The following is a 24,751-nucleotide window of genomic DNA, read 5'->3' on the forward strand; positions in this document are numbered from 1 at the left end:
CATACAGTTGTGCCCCTGGCATGGCTGTATAGATTGCCTGGCATAATACCCTGCACTACAGTAGTGCATTGTATATGTGCAATCAGACAACTGCTGGTGCTACGTATTTACATACTAGAAGGTAATGTGGCTGCAGTCCACTTCCTAATTTGACTGTTCTTAGAGTGTGGTGGAAATTTTTTTAAATCACTGACACATGGCCCGTCCTACGTTTCACCACATCAGTGGCTTTATCAAGGACTAGGGGCAAATGGCCATTTGCCCCTATTCCTTGATAAAGCCACTGATGTGGTGAAGCCTCCAAACGTTACAAAAGGCCTTTTTTTTTCTTCAATTTTGTCGCACAATTTAACTTTTTCTGTTTAGCCGTGGCTTTTTCGGTAAAAAGACTAATGTCACTGCAAAGTAGAATTGGTGGCGCAAAAAATAAGCCATAATATGGAATTTTATGTGTAAAATTGAAAGCGTTATGATTTTTAGAAGGTGATGAGGAAAAAAATTAAAATGCAAAAACGGAAAAAACTTGCGTCCTTATGGGGTTAAGGTGTAGATACAGTCAAACTGATGCCAAAATTTGTTTAAAAAAAAAGGTTTTTATTCATTTTTTTTTTTTTTTTTTTTTACAAATTGCCCTCCAGTGAAATGCGTTACATAGTTAGTACGGTTGAAAAAAGACATACGTCCATCAAGTCCAACCAGGGAATTGAAGGGAAGGGTGTAAGGGGATAATAGTACAGATCAATAAACAGGTATTATTTGAGATATAGGCAGCCTTAGTACGGCTCAGCACGGGAGCTGTATATTTTGTACTGTGATCTGAATCACATCCCATCAGCTTTTAGAAAGGATTAAACCTGCTTTGATCCTGTTCTTGGCCCCAAATATACAGAACCTGCTCAGAGCCATTTTTTTCTTTGTGTCCTCTGTCCAATCCTCCCACAACTGCTGTTCTAGTAGTGTCCGGTACCCACTGCGTCTCTACCTCTATATGGGAAAGCAGCCACTGATTGGCTAAACGGATAGTACAGCAGTGGCGGGGGGATTGGGTCAGTGAGTAAAGGTTTTTTTTATTTTTTATTTTTTTAAATCCCATCAGGCCAAAAACATTAAACACCAGACAACCCCTTTAGGGCTGCATTAATTATTAGTTGCTGAAATCCATGTCAGTCCGTCTGAATATGGTTGTTCTGTTGCCAAACACATGAGTTTCTATAAGCTCCACTCAGGACAGTTGCAGACGTTTCTGTAAATTATCCTGTAAAGCTACTGACTATACATGAGGTCACTTCAGTTTAAATAAAAAAAAAATGAAAGTCAGCAAATTGTTTAAAATCAACGTACCCATCATTTGAAGAACTACCATTACACAGCAGTGGTAAACTGTAAGTAATCTAAGAAAGAACATCATTTGAATGCAGCCAAAGCCATTCCCCCTCCCCCATATAAGATCAAACTTTTCTTCCATAATGAATGTTACAACATTGTACATCTTGGCAAACAGTAGTCAGTGTCTGTTTTCTTTTCTAGTTCAGTGCCCAATGGTGGATGGATGAATCAATAGATATATGGGAATATCCTGTAAGGAACCCTTCTGCAGTATTCCTGCCAGGCTAGTCCATACTTCTTCAGACACTGGTGCTCATCTCTTGCCTCACGGTGAACCAGGAGACCAGTGAAATAAAGAACATAGAAATAGGGTAAGATATGACTGAGACCTGTGGGAGACAATAAGATTATATGTAAAACATTGTTAAAATGTACAGGAAAAGCCCCGAATGCTCAAAAGTAGGACCCAGACGTATTTGTAAAGTGGTAACTAACCCTTGGCTTCTAGATTATACATTTCAGTGTAAGACTATGTTCACATGGGGGAATGTCCACACCGAAAATATCTGTGCGGACATCGGAGCGCCGGCAGAACATGCTAATACTAGGACCAATCGGAAATGCATTTCTGTACAGGGTCCGCAGAAAGAATACACGTCTATCCTGCGGACACCAGAATCTGAATTTCCGTGACAGTAATTTCCAGCTAGAACAGCGAGATTAATGGGACTCTGCTGCTGCCGAAATTCCTTCATAGCCTAAAGATCACATCCTTTAAGCTGCCCGTACAGCTAGATCAGTGTTTCCCCACCAGGGAGCCTCCAGCTGTTGCAAAACTTGAACTCCCAGCATGCCCGAAAGACATGCTGGGAATTTTAGTTTGGACTGGAGGTATCCTGGTTGGGAAACACTAAACTAGATAAAGGCAAGGTGTCCAGCGCGAGTATCAGAAAGCAGGATGTTTATTCCAATAAAAGCTACAAAGACCATGAGAACATGACAGGGTGACGCATTTCGGTCCTAAGACTGGACCTTAGTCATACCTATGACTAAGGTCCGTTCTTAGGACCGAAACGCGTCACCCTGTCATGTTCTCCTGGTCTCTGTAGCTTTTATTGGAATAAACATCCTGCTTTCTGATACTCGCGCTGGACACCTTGCCTTTGTTCGTTGATTCCAGTCAGTGCTGCCCACGCCGGTCTTGGCGCGACGGGCTGAGGGAGTGAGCTGGACTATAGACACTTTTGCTTGCAACTAAACTAGATAGTTATGCTCATGCAGGTCAGTTTTCACCCTACTCTGTCAAACACATCGGCTGAGCAGTCATGTGTATTGCCGTAAGAAGGTAAAAAGCCGCTGCTTCCTCCCAATGGGCACTTGGCACTATACAATGCAATCAAAGTTTTTCAGACCCTTTAATTTCCACACAATCCTGTCTCTGAGCTCTACATGTAGTTCTTTCCACCTCATTGCTTGTTTTTTGCACTGATATGCATTGTCAGACCTTATATAGATCAAATGATCTGAATTTACCATAGGTGCCTCTCATAAAAGGTGCAGGAACACCTCAAAGATGATCAAGAGAAATGGGAGCAGACTAGAGCTAAATTCCAGGGGTCCTAACAAAGGGTAGAAAAGGAATCCAGCTCACCACTTGAATGTAGTGCACGGATCTGTGTCTGGCAAGGCACACAGTATGCAAAAGAAAACTACGATCCAGCACTTGGAAACGATAGCTTTATTGAAGATCACTTGACACCGTTAAAACCGACCATACCATCAAACGCGTTTCGAGCGCATGCGCTCGAAACGTGTCTGATGGTATGGTCGGTTTTAACGGTGTCAAGTGATCTTCAATAAAGCTATCATTTCCAAGTGCTGGATCATCGTTTTCTTTTGTCCTAACAAAGGGTCTGAATATTTTTGTCCATGTGAAATTTTAGTTACTCCTTTTTAATATAAGTGCAAACATTTTCTTAGCATAAAATTCTGTTGTCGAATTCTCATTTTGGAGTTTTGAGTGCGGAATGATGGGGGGGAAATTTTTTTTCAAACAGAAGGAAAAGTGAAAGGGTCGGAAGACTTTCTGAATGCATTGTACGCGTGGTGTTGTGAAGTCATAGTAGTGCAGTCAAACTAATCTACTGCTCACTTTTTAAAAGAAGACTTCAATCCAATACATGTTCTATTATGTGAGTTTTTTTTAGTATGACAGGGACTCACCGCATGGTAGTGACCAGGCCAGAGCCATAATTAAATCTCCAAGGTAATTTGGGTGACGAACAAGACCCCACCATCCGGATACAAGAAGTCGCTTTCCTGTTGCGGTTGGGATGGTTTCTAGCCCTAAAATTCATAGAAGAAGTGCTGTCAGTGCAATACAAAACAGGCAACCATTATTCATTATCTAGCTTGCCTAAAAGGAGTTTTGCAGGCTAATAAACTGCCCAGCAGTAGGGGATGGAGGGAGAGGTTTAAAATATAGGCTCCCCTTCCATCCACTGTCCAGTACCACCATGGCTCTAGGGTGTCCTGACAACACCCCACAACACTGTGCCCAGGAACCTGCAGCCAATCAGTGGTCACGTGCACATGCGCTTTTACATGACCACCAAGTCCAATGGTTGGCTGCAAACTAAACCTTACTGCACACACAAGGATACGGCGGGGTAGCCCTCATAGCAGAATCCACAGTGGATTTCCCGTAGCACAGAAAAAAATGCTGTGGATGCGCTACACCCTTAAAGGAGTACTCCGGTGAAAAAAAAAAAAAAAAAAAAGCAACTGGTGCCAGAATGTTAAACAGATTTGTAAATGACTTCTATTAAAAAATCTTAATCCTTCCAGTACTTATTAGCTGCTGAATGGTACAGAGGAAATTCTTTTCTTTTTGAAACACAGAGCTGTCTGCTGACATCACGAGCACAGTGCTCTCTGCTGACATCTCTGTCCATTTTGGGTACTGTCCAGAGCAGCATATGTTTGCTATGGTGATTTCTTTTTACTCTGGAAAGATCCTAAATTGGACAGAGATGTCAGCAGAGAGCACTGTGCTCGTGATGTCAGCAGACAGCTCTGTGTTTCAAAAAAAGAATTTCCACTGTAGTATTCAGCAGCTAATAAGTACAGGAAGAATTAAGATTTTTTAATAGAAGTAATTTACAAATCTGTTTACATTTTTGGCACCAGTGGATTTAAAAAAAAAAAAGTTTTCCCCGGAGTACCCCTTTTACACCTGAATGCATATGATCTCCAAATGGTATAAAGCATTGTTCACCTACGTATTCAGGTCATTTGTCATCTCTCTTTAGCAGATACACCTATTCATCTACCATCAGAATACAAAGCATACAGTTCTCACCTGGATATTTTTGCATGTAGTCTTTCGGTACTGGAAAGTTTTATAACGCTAAATGCACAAACTTCAAGACATGGAGATACGAGTCATACAAGTACAACTTCAAAGTCACGTGACAGTCCCTTAAAGGTAACATGTACCTATGACTGATATACGGATCACTATGGACTGACTGGAATGTTCCAGCTACTATCTTGGTTACAAAAAGGCTGCATGAAGCCTAAGCCTAGAAAACTAATTTATCTTCTACCATTTTAACCCCTTAGTGACTGCCTATCGTCTATAAACTGTCACTAAGAGGGCCTTATGCCTGGCTGACATCTTTAGACGGCAGCATCCTGATTGCTCTTTCCCAGGATCGTGGGAGCCACGCTGACAGAATCACAGCTGTTTCAGGTGGTTTCACCCATTACATGCCGCAATCAAAACATGATCGTGACATGTAAGGGACTAAAGTGTTCTACCTAATCTGCAGCCTGGGGACAACATGTAGACCAATCACCATGTCAGCTGGGGTCCTTTTGAAGGACCCAAAGCCTGTATGGAAAAGCCTGTATACAGCCGTGGCTGTATAGATTGCCTGTCAGCATAGTGTTGACATGCATAATACTCTGCACTACAGTAGTAGTGAATTATACTAGTGGGACTAGGCGAAAATAAAGTTTAATAAAATAATGTAAAAAAATAAACAAACAATAAAAAAAGGTTGATACCAGTAAAACATACACACAAAAAAAGTTTATATTTTGCCAAACTATTAAACCTATACTAATTTGGTATCGCTGTAAATCAAACTGTCCCATACAATAGAATAATTTTATTTAAAAAAAAATAATTTTTTTCTTCATTCCCCCCCAAAAAAAACTATTTATCAAGTTATATGAACCCCAAAATGGTTTAATTAAAAAGTACAACTTGTTCCACAAAAATTAAGCCCTTTTGCAGCTATAGCAAGTTAGCTGTTACAATGCGACAATGAAAAAATATGGTTTGAGCAGCAAGGCCCAAATTGGCTTGATGACTAAGGGGTTAAAAGAAGTTGTCTGGCAATTACATTTTTATTGCCTAAAGATTAAAACAAATAACTAAATTCTCAATTGATCCTGTTCTATCACTGTCCTAATCCTTACTGGTATGGGGCATGTGACTGCTGCTGATAATCATTGGCTACAGAAGTCACGTTTGTGGGTAGTGATTGGCTGCAGGCTCAGTTCAAGCGAATGAAACAGTCACAGAAAATTGACTATACCCTATAGGAACAGACCCTAGGGAAAGAGATCTGTTTTTATGATAGAGCTCCGCATGCCCTGTGCCCCTTCACAGAACTGTAGTGTGTTAACTTGCAGCCTATACGCAAAGCTTACTGCATATGAACTATGAAGGAGTTTAAAGGGGTTATCCAGGAAAAAACTTTTATATATATATATATATATATATATCAACTGGCTCCAGAAAGTTAAACAGATTTGTAAATTACTTCTATTAAAAAATCTTAATCCTTTCAGTACTTATGAGCTTCTGAAGTTAAGGTTGTTATTTTCTGTCTAAATCCTCTCTGATGACACCTGTCTCGGGAAACGCCCAGTTTATAAGAGGTTTGCTATGGGGATTTGCTTCTAAACTGGGCGTTTCCTGAGACAGGTGTCATCAGAGAGGATTTAGACAGAAAAGAACAACCTTAACTTCAGCAGCTCATAAGTACTGAAAGGATTAAGATTTTTTAATAGAAGTAATTTACAAATCTGTTTAACTTTCTGGAGCCAGTTATATATATATATATATATATATATATATATATATATATATATATATATATATTATATATAAAAGTTTTTTCCTGGAATACCCCTTTAACGGGATCTGTATAAATACATGCTCTGGCACGCCTACAATCTTACTGAAGAGGGCACCCTTCTCCCGCGCCCCGCCTGCATTGTAAGAAGGTGCTTCCCACTTCGTCTCTATAGCAGCTGTCTCCAGACCCAGTGCCGTAAAACAGAATTATGCTGGGTTGCGCACTAGACACGGAGCAGGAAGCTCTGTCTCATAGACAAGCAATATGCGCTAGAATTTACCGTATATACTCGAGTATAAGCAGAGTTTTTCAGCACAATTTTTCGTGCTGAAAACGCCCCCCCCTCGGCTTGTACTCGAGTGAACTCTCCGCCTGTCAATCCCTTCATCAGTGGTCTTCAACCTGTAGACCTCCAGATGTTGCAAAACTACAACTCCCAGTTCATGCGCAACGTCCCTGTGTGTCATTGTCAAGGCAACGTCACTAGTCTGGGGCTGGGCCCGAAGCGCGGAGAAGAGGCCCCCCCCCCCGCACTGAAAATGGACAGCCTGCAACGACTAACCCTCCCCACCGGACGGTCCCTGCAGCATAGATGGCCTGGACCAGCTCACCCTAACTTCCCGCCGAGGGGAGGCGAGTACAAAACAAAAGGGGGGGGGGGGGGTGGATGATGACGAAGGCCGCAGTGGTCTTCAACCTGCGGACCTCCAGAGGTTTCAAAACTACAACACCTAGCATGCCCAGACAGCCGATGGCTGTCCGGGCATGCTGCGAGTTTTAGTTTTGCAACATCTGGAGGTCCGCAGGTTGAAGACCACTGATGAAGGGGTTGACAGGCGGTGATGATGAAGGGGGGGGGGATGATGACATGGGAGGGGATGATGTATTTCCCACCCTAGGCTTATAGTCGAGTCAATAACTTTTCCTGGGTTTTTGGGGTAAAATTAGGGGCCTCGGCTTACACTCGAGTATATACGGTAGGCACCGAATTTGAAATACATGCACGATACATACATGAGTCATTTGTCAAACTTTCATTAGAGGTACACTTAAAGAAACAAAGCGAACAGACTGTAAGGTGGACTCAGTCAGCACTGTTCGCTTCCTGCATTTCTCTTTAAAGCAAAAAAAAGACTGGACAAAAGATATATATTAGACCAGTGTTTCCCAACCACGGTGCCTCCAGGTGTTGCAAAACTACAACTCCCAGCATGCCTGGACTGCCAAAGGCTGTCCAGGCAGGATGGGAGTTGTAGTTTTGCAACATCTGGAGGCACGCTGGTTGGGAAACACTGTATTAGACATTCTTTTTTCTTCTCTTACCAGCCACACTTGGATCTGAAGGATTTCTTCGGAAAGCATTTTTCTGTGAGTTAGACCCTCGGAAAATGATGTATCCAAGAGCTGCCAGAATGTAAGGAACTGAATTAGATCAAAGCGAATAAAACCGAATACAGTAAAACCTCTTTGAGAAGACCATTCAAAACTGCTTTTCTATGTGGGGGGGGGGGGGGGGTGATCTTCTTTGAAAGATGGCCACTATGCATAATATATGGTGGACTGAAAATCCAGGGCACAAAATCTAGTCTGAATAAGGGGTGGTCTTCTCAAAGAGGTGGAGAGGTTTTATTGTATTTGTGTAGATAAAAGGTATGCAAAAAAAGTAACCCAAACCTAAAGAAACGTACAATGTGAAATTCTACAGTTTAGGCATCAATTTAAAGGGGTATTCCAGCGATACAACCGTATCCCCTATCCACAAGTTAAGTGTCTAATTGCAGTGAGTGCGACCTTTGGGAAGCTGGGAAATGAGGAATATAGCTACACGTTTCTCATAGCTATATCTAGGGATTGGTTGGAGTCTCAGCGCCCATCAGGACCGCTGATGTGTTCATGTGGCATGTACAAATTTTTTTTTTAGAATTGTCAGTAATGCTTAAAAACACCTAGTGCCAGTGCTTTAAATGTAAGACACATGGCACCAATGGGTTAATATCAATCATCAGTGAAACATGACAATGTGAGACATCATAATAGAACTTTCTAGGAAGGAAAAAGGTGTTCATACCATTGAGAAGGACAATGCCAAAGGCAGCCAGAGTGCTCAATTCCTGGGGATGGCGGACTAAGAAGTACGCTTGTAGTGAATATGTGAATGGGACCCAGCACAGATCCCCAAAAGCCAACATGAAACCAAATCCATCATGTACAATATCCATGGTGGTGAGAATTGCTTCCTAGTGACAGAAAACATAACATCATTTGGGTGAACACACACAAGAAGCTTCCTACTTTGCTGCCATCAGTTATGGTCTGTATAGAAACATGACAAAATGATATAACAAGTGATGCTGACCTCGTGCCATAGAGCGTCAACGACGTAAAGAGCCTGGAATCCACACACCAAAATCACGGAGAGGGAGGGGGAGCCACGGAGCTCAATATCCTTCATCAGGAAGCACAGGTTGATCAAACACTGGAAAGGAACATAAAGTGTCAGAGGAGTAAACTAAATTCCTAACGGGTTAAAGGGGTACTCTAGTGGAAAAGTTTTTTTTTTTTTATCAACTGGTGCCAGAAAGTTAAACAGATTTGTAAATTACTTCTATAAAAAAAAAATCTTAATCCTTCCAGTACTTGTTAGCTGCTGAATACTACAGAGGAAATTATTTTCTTTTTGGAACACAGAGCTGTCTGCTGACATCACGAGCACAGTGCTCTCTGCTGACATCTCTGTCCATTTTAAGAACTGTCCAGAGTAGACGAAAATCCCCATAGCAAACATATACTGCTCTGGACAGTTCCTAAAATGGACAGAGGTGACAGCAGAGAGCACTGTGTTCCAAAAAGAAAAGAATTTCCTCTGTAGTATTCAGCAGCTAATAAGTACTGGAAGGACTGAGATTTTTTAATAGAAGTAATTTACAAATCTGTTTAACTTTCTGGCACCAGTTGATTAAACATTTTTTTTTTCCCGCGGAGTACCCCTTTAAACTAAAATAACTTTTGTAGATCAAATCAGTTAATGATGGGAAATCAACCCAACAATAATGGAAAGGAGATTGTAGGTAAATTGAAATGAGGTCTTTCTGTCCAAGGTGGTTAGGTGTGTGAAGGCAACCAGTAGAGATGAGCGAACTTTCAGTAAATTCGATTTGTCACAAACTTCTCGGCTCGGCAGTTGATGACTTATCCTGCGTAAATTAGTTCAGCTTTCAGGTGCTCCGGTGGGCTGGAAAAGGTGGATACAGTCCTAGGAAAGAGTCTCCTAGGACTGTATCCACCTTTTCCAGCCCACCGGAGCACCTGAAAGCTGAACTAATTTATGCAGGATAAGTCATCAACTGCCGAGCCGAGAAGTTCGTGACGAATCGAATTTACTGTAAGTTCGTTCATCTCTAGCAACCAGTACCAGATGGGAACCACATTATGGGGACCCTTCTGTTCTATGGACACTACTGGATATGGATTATTATCGAGCACTATTTTGATAAAAGGGGATTTTGTGTACTTTTTTTTTTTTTTACTACAAATGTGTTCAGCCTGGTGTAAAACCGCCCCCATTCTACCGGAGCTGGTCCCATTGCAAAGCAATTCTTCTGTTTGTGGTCAACACGTGCACTGCCTGCTCAGCCAATCAGCGGCTGAGGTGGGACACTGACACGGCCACTGATTGGCTGGGCAGGCGTTGGCTGTGTGCAATGGAATCAGCTTCAGCAGAGGAAGACAAGTATAGGGTTTATATATATATTTTTTGCATCAGGGTCTATGTAGAAAGTAGCTACTAAAAAAGGACTTTCCAGGTCAGTTGTTCTATAACTACAAGCTCCAAATGATAACTCAGTCTGACACCAAGGTTACTGAAAGAATTCTCACCCAACCGATGAGTCCGGGACGAAGTTCACAAAAATACTTCAGGTCAAATGAGCCAATACGAGGGTTCAGTTCATGCCCAATGAAAAAGTCATATAAGGGATTTCCTAAAAAAAATTAAAAATAAAATTAAAGGATGAAAATAAAATTGTTAAACAAATACAGTGGTCCCTCAAGTTACAATATTAATTGGTTCCAGGAGTAGAGTTCAGTTAGAGTTCAGAGCTGGGGAGGGAGCTGTCTCAGCCAATCACAGCTCATCACCAATGTACAGCTCTAGGCTGTATGTTCAGAACAACATAGCAGAGAGAGAGGACAGAAGTTCTCCCCAGCATCGCTTCAGATGAGGTGACACATACTGGGTAATGCCCCTTCCCAGTCTATGGAGCTGACTGAGACTGAGCAGAATATGTAGCACAATATCAAGGAAGAAAACTAAAAAAATTATAAAAATAAAGGCAGGGGGTGGTCTATCATGATAGGAGCTGGGAGGAATAAAAAATGTATCAAGATCACGACAGGTACAATATTCTGGAAGAATCAGGCAATATATATTCTACATAATTCATCTGTTTTCCCAGGCATGATGGGAGGAGGATTTATGGGACTCACTTTATTTTAGAGAAGTGTTTCCCAACCAGGGTGCCTCCAGCTGTTGCAAAACTACAACTCCCAACATGCCGGAAGTTGTAGTTTTGCAACAACTGAAGGCACCCTGGTTGGGAAACACGGTTAGAGTCTGGAAAGTTAAGAGTTAATGAATCTAATGCTGAGGTTGGCTTCCACTTTCCCTGGATCCTCCTTAGGCTAAGTCTCCACTTGATTTTTTTGTCCTGCGTCTTTAGGTATTAAAAAAATGCCAGAAAAAACGCCTGGTCCCCCTTTGGAAGATCTGGTCCCCCTTAGGAACAATACTCCGTAATCTTAAAAATAATCTCTGCTGCTGTTCAATTGTCGTCTTGAAAATACTTTCTTGTGACCATAGGATCTAGTAAATCATTTTGCAAAAACTAAGAAAGAAATGGTTTATTACATGTAGTTTATATGTGCGTGTGCCGTACATTAGACAAAGAGACTGAAGTATTTAACCCTTGGTTCAGGCAGCAGGAATGTCTTGACAGATTTCCCTTGAAGCCATGTTCACAAGGTGGAATTTCTGTGAAGAATTCCTCGAATATTTACTCCCCACTGATTTCAATGGGATTCCACAGTCTCATTCGGACAGCGGAATTTCCACTGCAGGGATTCTGCCGCGGAAATTCCAATTTCTGCATTCCGCAAAAAAATATATATACATGCGCAGTCTTATATTTTGCAGAAATCCATAGCGGAATCCCATTGAAGTCAATGGGGCTTGGATTTTGGCAGAATTGTGTGTTCTGAGAACCTATAAATTCTGCCACAATATTCCAATTCCACATGTGAACATAGGGTACTCCGCCCCTAGACATCTTATCCCCTATATAAGGATAGGGGATAAAATGTACCCCTTTAATGTGTTTTAGCTGTGTGACAGGTCTGCTGTGTGATTATGTTCTTTCCATTCTCATTCTTTAGGGTTAAATGGGCACTGTCAGATTTTTGTGTGCCTTATATATCTTGGCAAAACATTAACCTTTCTTATAGAAATCATGGCCTATAATTAAAGGCCAATAGGCGTCCCCATACCATTCAGAACATAATCCTGTCCGGCTGCAGCATCATCTTTGTCCTAGTTGGAGCACGGGAAGTGAGGACAGGACTAGTACTCCCCTGTGTTCACTCCTATGCTGTCTATCAGACTCTTGTCAGCAGACTCAGGGAGGAAGTGAATGCACGGTGAGTGAGGGCGAGCTCGTTGCATGCCTAGAATATTCCCCTCCCTGAGCAGTGCAATTCAGAATAAGTGAGCAGCAGAACAGAGGGCTTTGTGAGCCAAATACAGAAGCTAGACACAAAAATTACATGTAAGAGAACCTGCATGATCTAGTGAGTAACACGTATAAGCATTATTTTTTTCTATGATATGACAGGTACACTATAAGGCAACATTACCTGAATTGCCACCTGGTGCCAATGCAGACTCTGGTGCTGCCAAGGACTTGATGTAAAGGAAGATGCTGAGAGCCAAAGACAGGATTGCTGCGGCAACAGCAAACTCCATGAAGTGGTCATAAACATAAGAAAGGGGTAACTTGACCATTACTGCAACGCCTGCCAGGATGGCACTTACCAGGAACGCATAAAAAGCTGCCAAAAGACACAAAAATCAGAACAACTTGACTAGGGGTTAACATACATTGGCTCAAATTGGATATTGTGTGCATTTTTATTTAGTAAATACATATGATCTGACAAGTCATCTTTATTTACCCCTCATGTTAATGTCTAGAACACCCCTTTAATTGTTAAAAAGGAGCTGTGGCCAGCCCCAAAAATATTATTAAATAGATTGGGGTGCCCTGATCACACACCTGTTTAAAGCTTTATGATACACCCTTACAGTTCAGAGATATGTTGGTTATAGTTAGTCTGACAATTCATGGAATTAATCAGATTGGTGGGAACTTAACCCCTTCATGACCCAGGGTTTTTCCATTTTTGCACTTTCATTTTTTCCTCCTTACCTTTAAAAAATCATAACTCTTTCAATGTTGCGCCTAAAAATCCATATGATGGCTTATTATTTGCGCCACCAATTCTACTTTGTAATGATATCAGTCATTTTACCCAAAAATGTACGGCAAAACGGGAAAAAAAATAATTGTGCGACAAAATTGAAGAAAAAACAAAATTTTTAACTTTTGGGGGCTTCCGTTTCTACGCAGTACATTTTTCGCACCTTCTCCTTATTCTGTAGGTCCTTACGATTAAAATGATACCTACTTATATAGGTTTGATTTTGTTGTACTTGTGGAAAAAATCATAACTACATGGAGGAAAATTTATATGTTTGAAATTGTCATTTTCTGACCCCTATAACTTTTTTATTTCTTGCGCCGTGATCTGAAGTTTTTATCAGTATCATTTTTATATTGTTTGGACTTTTTGATCACTTTTTCATGATATAAAAAGTGACCAAAAAGACACTATTTTGGACTTCTGAATTTGTTTGCGCCTACGCCATTGACCGTGCGGTTTAATTAGTTATATATTTTTATAATTCGGACATTTCCGCACGCGACAATACCACATGTTTATTTTTATTTACATTTTTTTTTATGGGAAAAGGGGAGCGATTCAAACTTTTATTAGGGAAGGGGTTAAATGATCTTTATTAACTTTTTTTTCACTTTTTTTGCAATGTTATAGCTCCTATAGGGGGCTATAACACTGCACACACTGATCTTTTACACTGATCATTGTTATCTCATAGGATAACAATGATTCTGCCGCTTGAATGCTTATGCCTGGATCTCATGCACTGAGCAGTCATTCGGCGATCGGACACCAGGAGGAAGATAAGGGACCCTCCTCGTGTCCTCCAGCTGTTCGGGACACTGCGGTAAAATTGCAGCGGTCCCGAGCAGCCCACTGAGCTAAACGGCACTGATTAGTTTTCACTTTAGATGTGGCGATCAACTTTGAACGCCGCGTCTAAAAGGTTAGTAGCGCGCAGCACAGCAATCAGTGCCGTGCGCTATTAGCCACAGGTCCCGGCCGTGGCCCCGCATTATAGAAAGGAAGAGGACCCAGGAGGTACTGGTACGTCCTGGGTCGGGAAGGGGTTAAAAAAACCTGTCATCCAACCAAATTTTGTAAACTAACTCAGATTATGTTTCCTAACTACTCCTAACACCCCTTCTGTCCTTAAAAAAAATGTCTGCCGGCAGGAGAAAGTGGGCGTTCCCCAGCAGGCGCAACATCACTGAAGCCTACGAGAGCTGTGCCTCGCCATGCCCCGCACGCACTTCCTGAGTTTGGTCTCCTACTAGGCCGGAAGAAGACCAAACTAACTGTTTGACTTGCGGCAGGAAACATAACAAAGCCACCTAGAGGCCATTTTTTCAATCACATTAACCTGTTAACGACCATGGACGTGTATACTCGTCCATGTGCCGTTAACAGGGTATGGCGCAGGCTCCCGCCTCAAACATGCGTCATACCGGCCGTCCCCCAGCCGACTCCTGTAGCTGCGGTCGGCGTTAATAGCCGACATGCGGCGATCGCAGCGGCCGGCTACTAACCCTTTACATCGCCGCTGTCAAAGCTGACAGTGGCGGCTAAAGGTGCCTTTATCCAGTCCCTGGTGGATCGCCCCCCCCACAGCGATCTAATGCTGAGGTAGCCGGAGGGCTTACCTCTCCTTCAATGCCGGCTCCTGCGCTGAGAATTATAAAGCCTGGCAGGGCCAGGCTTTATCATTTGAGCGCAGAGCACACAGGTCAATGTGGTTTTATGGAACCACATTGATCTGTATGAGGAATCAAATGATTCCTCCTAAAAGTCCCCTAAGGGGACTAAAAGTGTAAAAAAAAAAAAAGTTTAAAAACAAAGTTTAAAAAAACACACACACACATAACCCCTTTTCCCAAATTACATATAAAAAATATATAAACATAATAAAAATAAACATATGTGGTATTGCCGCGTGCGTAAATGTCCGAACTATAAAAATATATAGTAAAATAAACCGCACGGTCAATGGTGTACGCGCAAAAAAATTCCAAAGTCCAAAATAGTGTATTTTTGATCACTTTTTATACCATAAAAATGAACAAAAAGCGATCAAAAAGTCCAATCCAAACAAAAATGGTACCGATTAAAACTTCAGATCACAGCGCAAAATATGAGTCCTCATACAGCCCCATATGCAAAAAAAATAAAGTTATAGGGGTCAGAACAGGACAATTTTAAATGTATTCGTTTTTGTGAATATAGTTATGATTTTTTCCAGAAGTAACATAAAATCAAACCTACATATCAGTAGAAACGGAAGCCCCCAGAATTTACAAAATGGCGTTTTTTCTTCAATTTTGTCGTGCAATGATTTTTTTTTCCATTCCTGTAGATTTTTGGGTAAAGTAGAATTGGTGGCACAAAAAAAAAGCCATCATATGGTTTTTTAGGTGCAAAATTTAAAGGGTTATGATTTTTAAAAGGTGATGAGGAAAAAATGAAAGGACGCTTGGTCCTTAAGGGGTTAAAAATATATAACGGTTGAGAATTTTAACAGCAAGTAAATAGCAAAGTGTCTTATAATTACATAAGGAACAATATATTAAAAGTTTTGTTTGGTGACAAAGTGATGGGCGAGATTATACAGTCAGTGGGTGTGTATTACACATATATACCCCTCTATGTAAATTATTTTCACCCCATGACTGTATAATCCCGCCCATCACTCATTATTAAAATTAAGTTCACGCCCATCTGACTGATTCCTGGATTTGTCAGATAAAATATAAACTCACATATCTCAGTAACGGGAAGTCGTATCAAGAAGATGTAAAAAGGTGTGTGATCAGGGCACAGTAAGCTATTTAAAGGGACTATCCAGAAACAGAAATACAGAGCTAATTTCTTTCAAAAACCGTGCCGCATCTGTCTCCAGGTTGGGTGTGGTTCTGCAGCTCAGTTCTATTGAAGTGAATAGAGCAAAGTTGTAATTAAACACACAACCTGGGGACAGAAGTGGAGTTATTTTTGAAAGAAATTATCTCTGTTTTTCTATTCCTGGATAACTACTTCATAAGGAAATCTGACATCAGTATCCCCTGCACTAACCTTTCAGTACAGACAGGTAGTGCAGGTGACATTGAGGACAATGGTGCTTTCCTGGTCCCATTCCATGCGGTCGTTCTCCGGCAATCCTCTTAGGTAACTTCACCTCCGGGCCTGACTATGGGTGGGGCTTAGTGACATCACCGCTGCTGTTCTCTGCTGGGTCCCGCTGTTTGATGTCACTAAGCTCCGCCCATGCTCCAAGTCGGGCCCGGAGCTGAAGATACCGAAGAGGATTGCCGAAGAACGACAGCTCGGAACGGGACACTGGGGTGACACCATTGTCATCAGTGTCACCTGCACTGTCTGTCTGTACCGACTGGTTAGTAGAGGTGACACTGATGACAGATTTCCTTTAATGACAGATTATATATCAGGCCACAGGTCCTCTTTAAACTACTTTTGTATCCAGTTTTATAGACCCAGATGCAGAACAAAACATATTGACTAAAACCCATTTCTGCTGACTAGGAGACAAATCTCCTTTATAGTTACCTTTACAACTTACCATTAATTTTATATTTCAGACGGGTATTATCTCTCAAAGTGATTCCTTCAGCAATCTGAAATGACATCATTGCTATATAATTATTTGATATAATTGAGAACATTATTAGAAATTCAAATGATAATTAAAAAAGAAAAAAAAAAGAAAAATATCTGTGTGTGTGGGGGGGAGAGACAAATCCATATTATTTCCACACTGCTCTATGTATGTGTCATTGGGCAACAATCGGAGACACTGGTGATCTAGATGCCAGTATGAATAGACCATTATGTATCAGTGCTGCATTTGTTTTTTCTCTAGCCATCATTCAGATCCCTACTATACTGACTGTTAAATGGGTACTCTCATTAAAAAAATATTTTTATTAAATAGATTATGTAAAAAGAAAAACAATTGTAATATATTTTATTTAAAATAAATCATGTTATACATGTGTTTTTTACATTTGAAAACCTGGCCACTAGGTGTCACCCTATATGGCTCAGGATTACTTTTCTCCCCCTAACGTTGTTCACGTTCGGACCAACGCTGGCCGGGCACAGCGTGTTCCGGAATGCGCGTTCACATGAATGAGGAAAGGGAGATGCAGGGGGGCGGGGATATTTAAATTTTGCGTGCCGCGCGCACTGTGCTCGCTCTCTGCCTGTTTCCTTCGCGGCACGTGAAATTTAAATATCCCCGCCCCCCTGCATCTCTCTCTTCTCATTCATTGAATTCGAGCGAGCTGCACGAGAGAGAGGAGACGGGCGGAAGCGAGCCCCGGCCAGGCTTCAGATGAAGTCGCGCCTCACTAATTTAAGTTAGTGATAGCTACTCTTTAAAGCTCCAGAAAGAGCAGTACAGGACCCTAATTTGAGGTTTGTGATTGGAGAGTATATTTAGCATTCACCAGAACGGTGTCTGTCATTGTTGTTAGAACCACCGCCGCCCCCCCCCCCCCAAAAAAAAAAATAAAAGAAACAAATTACGTACTGCTCCCATAGGCAACATATATAGCACCGCCTGCAGTGTCATCCAGCAGAGCAGCAGCAATAAAGCAAATGGGTTCCACAAAGATTGCAGCGAGGGAAGAGGACCTGGCAGCTGGAACACACTGGCATCATCTGTACTACATGTGAGAAGGAGGTAAAGGACGGTTCCAGGCAGGACTACCAATAGCAGTATGGCCCCTATAGACAGGGAAGAGAAGACATATAAATATAAGTATTTCTGTAATACTGCAGTGTCATGCAATCCTCTTACAGAGGGTCATACACTCTTACCAATGGATCCCCCAAACTCAAGCTCTTTGGTACGTGGAGTTTTTATCTTGTTCACCATCTTTTGTTATTTACTAGAATAATAATAAAAAAATTAATCAATCAAAAATCCAAAACAAGCACCTTTTCATCGTTCACCAGTATGCCCTTATTTCGGTTATCTGGCATTGACACCCATCTTTTTCTAGATATGTCATCATCTGTATACATACAGTTAAAGGGGTACTCCGCCCCTAGACATCCTTTGGATAGGGGATAAGATGTCAGATCGCCAGGGTCCCGCTGCTGGGGACCCCGGGGATCGCTGCTGCAGCACCGCGCTATCATTACTGCGCAGAGCGAGATCGCTCTGTACGTAATGACGGGCAATACAGGGGCCAGAGCATCGTTACGTCACGGCTCCGCCCCTTGTGATGACGTCAATACAAGTCTATGGGAGGGGGCGTGGCGGTCATCACGCCCCCTGCCATAGACTTGCATTAAGGGGACGGGCCGTGATGTCATGAGGGGTGGAGCCATGACGTCACGCTGCTATGGCCCCTGTATCGCCCGTCATTACGCACAGAGCGAACTCGCTCTGCGCAGTAATGATATCGGGGTGCCGCAGCAGTGATCTCCGGGGTCCCCAGCAGCGGGACCGCGGCAATCTGACATCTTATCCCCTATCCTTTGGATAGGGGATAAGATGCCAGGGGCGGAGTACCCCTTTAAATCAAGTGACCCACAATGACACCTTCTCTAATCTGAGTAGTTCACGCTCCCTTTTTTCTCCCCGGATTATGAAGACTTCTCCAATCCATCACACTTCTTCCCAGAATCTGTGCAGTGACGTGCAGCTGTCTGTAACATGTTTAAGGAATAAGCACCCGCTCCCAACCAATACATCCATCATTGATGAAAAGGATGCTGACATATACTGTAGTGACCCCAATCATATGAAATCACCTAGTGAGTCCATAAGGGAAGCTTCCCGCTTGTTTACGCCAATTTGGCACAATAGCTTATGGTCTGCTGCTCTTCTGTGTCCAAATTAGCGTATACTAGCAAGAAGTGTCCCTAATGGACTCACTTGGCGACTCCGTTCGGCCATTGAAATGAATGGGGATGCTGCAGTTTACGTCGGTTCCCTTTTTTAAAGCTGCAGATACCTCGAACATACTGCAGATACACAGTACAGTGGTCCCTCAACATACGATAGTAATCCGTTCCAAATGGACCATCGTTTGTTGAAACCATCGTATGTTGAGGGATCCTGCAATGTAAAGTATAGGACAGTAGTCTACAACCTGCGGACCTCCAGATGTTGCAAAACTACAACACCCAGCATGCCCGGACAGCCTGGGTGTTGTAGTTTTGCAACATCTGGAGGTCCACAGGTTGAAGACCACTGGTATTGGAGGTTATACTCACATGTCCCCGCCGCTCCGGACCGTCACCGCTCGTCACCGCTGCCCTGGATGTCGCCTTCCATCGCTGTCACCCTGTCCCCGGGGTGTCCCCGATGCTCCAGCAAGGCCTCTGCTTCCCCGCATCCTCGCTCTCCGTCGCCGCCATCACATCTCTACGCACACCGCTCCTATTGGATGATGGGACAGCGTGCGCAGCGACGTGATGACTAGGATGGAGAGCGCCGACGATGAAGGGGATCCCGAAGAGGACGCGCCGGAGGATCGAGGACAGGTAAGTGATCGTCAGCGGACCACACGGGGCACCGTAAACGGCTATCCGGTGGCAGCTGAAGCAGTCTGCGCTGCCGGATAGCCGTTTATGCGATGGCCCCGACATACAAAAGCATCATATGTTGATGCTGCCTCTGAGAGTCCATAGTATGTTGAAATGATTGTATGTCGGGGCCATAGTAGGTCGGGGGGTCACTGTATTAACAAGGCCTTTGCAATAACATTTTATAAAAATGTATTTTTTCTTTTATTTATTTATTTATTACTTTATTTGCTGATTTGTTTTGTCCCCTGATAACTATTTTAATGCATGGAAATAGCTGATTGCTGTGAACCTGACAGCCGATCCGGTAAGAGAGATGCTGTAGATAGACAGAAGGAGCTCCCTCCCCCTGTCAAATACATTGCACGTGACAGTTGCCACTCCCCCCCCCCCCCCCATAGACTTGCATTGAGGGGGCGGACTGTGACATCATAAGGGGGCGGGGCCATGATGTCACAATACTCCGGCCCCCGTATCGCCCATCATCAGGCACGGAGTGAAGTTCGCTCCTTGCAGCAGATGACACAGGGTGCTGCAGGAGAGATCGCGGGGGTCCCAGCGGCGGGACCCCTGCAATCAGGCATCTTACCCCCTATCCTTTGAATAGGGGATAAGATGTCTAGGGGCAAAGTACCCCTTTAAAGGGGATTTTCCATTAATTGTATTAACTAAAGGCAACCCCAATGAATCTCATATTTGGGCTATGTTTACACAATGCAGCTAATTAGCGGTACGGCAGCTAATTACCTTGTTTTTTCCACTAATGACTGGTAAAAATGGCGCGCTATTATGCACATTGCAGTAAAATGCGCACATTTTTTCACAGCAATAACACATGAGCTAATTATCGGCAGCGTGTGAACACAGCCTTGACGACCTGCAATCAGTTGAGAGGCGCTGTGTCGTCTTCACCTGTTTAGATGGGAGCCCGGATATAAAGAGTTCTGCCCTTTCCTTCTTTGATGTAACACAAAAACTATATCAACGCCATCTACAATCAGAGGGGACTCTGACCGCACTATAGGCTGCTAGATACCAAGAGCTCATGACCTTCGAGCTCTTAAGATACATTTAGTGAGTGGCCATGGCTGGGTCTATATTATGTAGGAGGGGTCCGATTTCTGTGCACAATAAAAAAAAATTCTCCATTAAACTACAGGATCTCTGACGGACCTTATTCAAGTGAATGGGGTCTGTCAGGACTCGCAGTGTCCGTTGCGCTCCAACCTGTTTCAGATTCCTGTGCTTGGAAGTCTCCTTAAAGAAGTACTCCGGCCCTAAGACATCTTATTTCCTATCCAAAGGATAAGGGATAAGATGTCTGACTGGGGGGTCCTGCCGCTGAGGACCCCCGCAGTATTGCATTCAGCACCCACCTCTTTGAGCTTCACGCCGCGCTGCCAGCTCACAAACTGTCGGGTGCCGACCACAGGGCCGGAGTATCGTGACGTCACGACTCCACCCCCATGTGACGTCACCCCCCAACCCCGCTATGCAAGTCTATGGGAGGGGGCGTGACGGCCCCAACAGAGGCCCTAATGCTAATGTGAACAAGGCCTTTTATCATAGGCTACCTGGAAAATATGGGCGGGCATTTCACCACATTTGAATGATCCGACAGGCACTAGGACTGATGGAAATGAGCAGTCTCATAAACGGCACTGCATTCCTGAATCTGCAGAAAGAATAGACAGAATTTCCTTGGCAGAAACATCTGCTGCGGAAATTCCACCGCGTACACAGTGCAGCAGAATCCTGTTGAAATCAATAGGACTCCGCTGCAGCAGAATGTCCGTGCGTGGAATTCCGTACGGACATTATGCTGTGTGAAAAAGGCCTTAATGGTGCCAAATTTGTTAACTAGTGACTATGTTCTGGCCTTCTCCTGCGGTTAGAACATTTAGTTCTGAACGCTTTGTGCGCGCGCTGCGGGGAGTCGGCCATGCCCTGCAGTATGAAAACAGAAAGGAGGGAGTTACAGAGCAGCCTGCATTGATTGGTTGAAGAGACCAAGCACAGCAGACTCAGGGAGGAAGTGATTGCATGGTGAGTAAGGGTGTGCTCAGTGTTTGCCAAGCACAAGCCTATTCCTGAGCAGTCAGTTTCAGAATGAGTGAGCAGCAGAACAGAGAGATTTGAGCCAAAAAAAGAGGTTATCGGCCGTTCTGGACAGGGCACAACGGCAGTGAAAGTAGCCTTACAAATATAATCTTTTTTTAGTGACATGACAGGTACGCGTTATACACCAACTAAATAATGAAGAGAACAGCCTTACTACACTTACTGTTTGCTATATAACGTACGTATAGTCATAACCAATCAGATCCATATAGGATGAGAGGCCACAGATGGACTAATACTTCAACAGATGAATTATACATTATAGAGGAAGATAGCAAGGTTTCTAAGGTGGGAAAACTACAACTCCCAGCATGCCTGGACAGCCTTTGGCAAAATCATTTCTGCGGAAACATATGATTATTTGGTCAGGGGACACTGGATCAGACCTGCGGCAATATTCTTTTAGAATGACTACATTTGGGGTGAATGTCCATAAAAATCTGAGAACCTAGGGGGAAGTTTGGATAAGAATATTTCTAGAATACTGTCAGTCTGCAGGATGGGATCGGTAGACATGGAAGTTCGTCACGCGGCGATCGCCAACCTGTCCCTTCAACTTAGTGCTGGGCGGTTATACCAAAAATGTATATCACGTATATATCTTTAAAAATTATGGTGGTTTCACAGTATTTAACGGTATTTTTATTTATCTTAAATGGGAATTTTTAATTTTACTTAATTTTTAAAATGGGAAAAGGAGGGTGATTCTGACTTTTATTAGGGAAGGGTTAAATGATCTTTATGAACTTTTTTTTCTCCATGTTATAACCCCCATAGGGGGCTATAACACTGAACACCCTGATCATTGTTATCCCATAGGATAACATTGATCAATGATTCTGCCGCTTGACTGCTCCTGCCTGGATCTCAGGCACGGAGCAGTCATTCGGCGATCGGACACGCAGGAGGAAGGTAGGGACCCTCCTAGAGTCCTCCAGCTGTTCGGGTCGCCGCAATTTCACCACGGCGGTCCCGAACCACCCACTGAGCTAACCAGCACTGATTAGCTTTCACTGCGTCTAAAGGGTTAATAGCGCACGGCACCGCGATCGGTCCTGAGCGCTATTAGCCACGGGTCCCAGCCTTTTATAGGTGACGGGCCTGACCCACTATGATGCAGGGCCAAGGCGTGGCCCCGCATTATAGGAAGGGAGTGGGCAGAAGGCGTACAGGTACGCCCGCCATCCCCAACAGGGTAAACAATCACTGGTATTGTGGTATATGAAAAATTCCTATCATTAAAAATTAAATAAAAAATACACCGGTATTCGGTATGAACCGGTATACCGCCCAGCACTACTTCAACTTCTGTAAAAGTACTACACTGGGCATGCTGGGAGTTGTAGTTTTGCACACAAGTTACTCAATAATCACTATCCCTTGTAGGTTATTATAAAGGACGAGGTTGAAAGAATGTAAGAAAGAAGAGAACCTGATAGAACCATTCTACACACCACAGGCCTCTATCACTCACACACACCTACCTGCAGCTCTGTCCCTGGGACTACAAATCCAGGTCACTGTCCCTTTAATTACAATCATCTCCCCATCGCTCCTCTTCCTATACTGTCACCAGCAGCAAGAGCCAATCGGAAGCGGAATCGACAGACCGCGCCTCCCCTCAGCCAATCAAGTGCGACTAACTCTCGAGCCATGCGCGTGGTCTGAGCGGGATTGGCTAGGGGTTGCCATGGCAATAAGTTGTTCCGCCTATGGGCGGGAATACTGTTACGAAAAGATAAGAAACTTGTCGATCTTCTACTACGTCATCTGTATGAACTGCATGTGAAATAGAACGGCAGCCTGTAGTAGAGCAGTGTTTCCTAACCAGGGTGCCTCCAGCTGTTGCAAAACTACGACTCCCAGCATGTCCGGACAGCCAAAGGCTGTCCGGGCATGCTGGGAGTCGTAGTTTTGCAATTGGTGTGGAAACGCTGCACTCTTCTTAAAGGCACAGTCACCACAGTTTTAAAGTGTCTTCCTGTCTATACCTCACAACACGTTTTATGTCCGTCATTTGTGAAAACGCAGTTAAAATGTGTTGTTTTTTAAGGACATAATTATGGCTGTAAAAAAAATCTATTCTACTTATTTTGAAGAAAATATGCGCAGTCTTCTTGCAGTTCCTAACATCACACATAAACGCCCATAAAACACACACAGAAAATGGCGAAAAAAAACACAACTATAAAAATGCTTGAAAATAAGGCTAGGTCCACACCGCATTAGTGCCTCCGTCAGACGTATCCATTGGCAACGGGATGCTGACGTATACTGTATCGGAGGACGACGGATAGCGTTCATTTCAGTGGCACGAATGGAGTCACGTATTGGACAGATACCGCTGAAGGAAGCAGTAACGCAGTGTGGACCTAGCCTTAGAGCAGGACTTTCCAAGCCCCTCGGTGTGTCGCGGGACCGTCCTGCAGCAGCCGCCATTGGTCACAGTCCTTGGTTTCCATAATTTTTTTTTTTTCTGGCAGTTTTTGGTAATCTGCCACTGCAGTTTTGGAGCCAAAGTCAGAAGTGGATCCATAAGGGAGGAGAAGTTTAATTTCTTCCTTTATATGTCCTATTCCTTATGAATACACTTCTGGCTTTGGCTCAAAAACTGCAGTGGCAGATTACCAAAAAACTGCCAGAAAAAAAAGCAAGAGGAAACTTATCCTTAAGTGGCTATAGCCCGTGCTGCTGATCGTGAACAGGCAGCTGGCACCGCGACCAGAGTGACGCACCTTGACATCGCAGCGATGAGCAGAGCGGGAGAACGTCACTTGGCAGTGCCACGCAAGAGGACGTTGCTCGTCAGACCCACCAAGCCGCTGACCCTGCACCTGAGCCAGCCAGAGGGGGACTGAGGCCAGGCGAGAGCGAAATAGCTGTGGGGGGGAGGGGGATGGGTAAGGCGAAGTGGCACAGCATGGAATTAAAGGGAAAAATGAAGTGGCACAGGGTATTATGAAGGGGGGACAATGTAGTGGCACAGGGTATTATGAAGGGGGAACAATGAAGTGGCACAGGGTATTATGAAGGGGGGACAATGAAGTGGCACAGGGTATTATGAAGGGGGGACAATGAAGTGGCAC

The 24,751-nt window shown here is 43.4% G+C and overlaps 1 protein-coding gene across 1 annotated transcript; it reads right to left on the reverse strand.

The window, feature by feature from the left end:
• Positions 1-1,053: 1,053 nt before the first annotated feature.
• Positions 1,054-23,345, reverse strand: TM7SF2 (transmembrane 7 superfamily member 2). The gene is made up of 11 exons (XM_056527041.1): positions 23,150-23,345; positions 17,826-17,896; positions 17,536-17,732; positions 16,564-16,618; positions 12,387-12,581; positions 10,356-10,459; positions 8,836-8,955; positions 8,548-8,716; positions 7,803-7,883; positions 3,550-3,672; positions 1,054-1,715 (listed from the first exon to the last, which is right to left on the reverse strand). Exons 2-11 carry the CDS (start codon positions 17,881-17,883, stop codon positions 1,555-1,557), a joined length of 1,263 nt encoding a protein of 420 aa, XP_056383016.1. The 5' UTR covers positions 17,884-17,896; positions 23,150-23,345; the 3' UTR covers positions 1,054-1,554.
• Between the last annotated feature and the right edge of the window lie 1,406 nt (positions 23,346-24,751).

Source organism: Hyla sarda, chromosome 6 (assembly GCF_029499605.1).
Source record: "Hyla sarda isolate aHylSar1 chromosome 6, aHylSar1.hap1, whole genome shotgun sequence".
In the NCBI taxonomy this organism is placed as follows: domain Eukaryota; kingdom Metazoa; phylum Chordata; class Amphibia; order Anura; family Hylidae; genus Hyla; species Hyla sarda.

Excerpts from the sequence above, each read along its gene's own strand:
- TM7SF2 (XM_056527041.1), bottom strand. The coding sequence starts at position 17,883 with ATGGTGAACAAGATAAAAACTCCACGTACCAAAGAGCTTGAGTTTGGG. Across the intron at positions 17,733-17,825 it reads TGAGTTTGGGGGATCCATTG|GGGCCATACTGCTATTGGTA; the intron begins GTAAGAGTGTAT and ends CCCTGTCTATAG. Across the intron at positions 16,619-17,535 it reads ATATGTTGCCTATGGGAGCA|ATTGCTGAAGGAATCACTTT; the intron begins GTACGTAATTTG and ends ATGTCATTTCAG.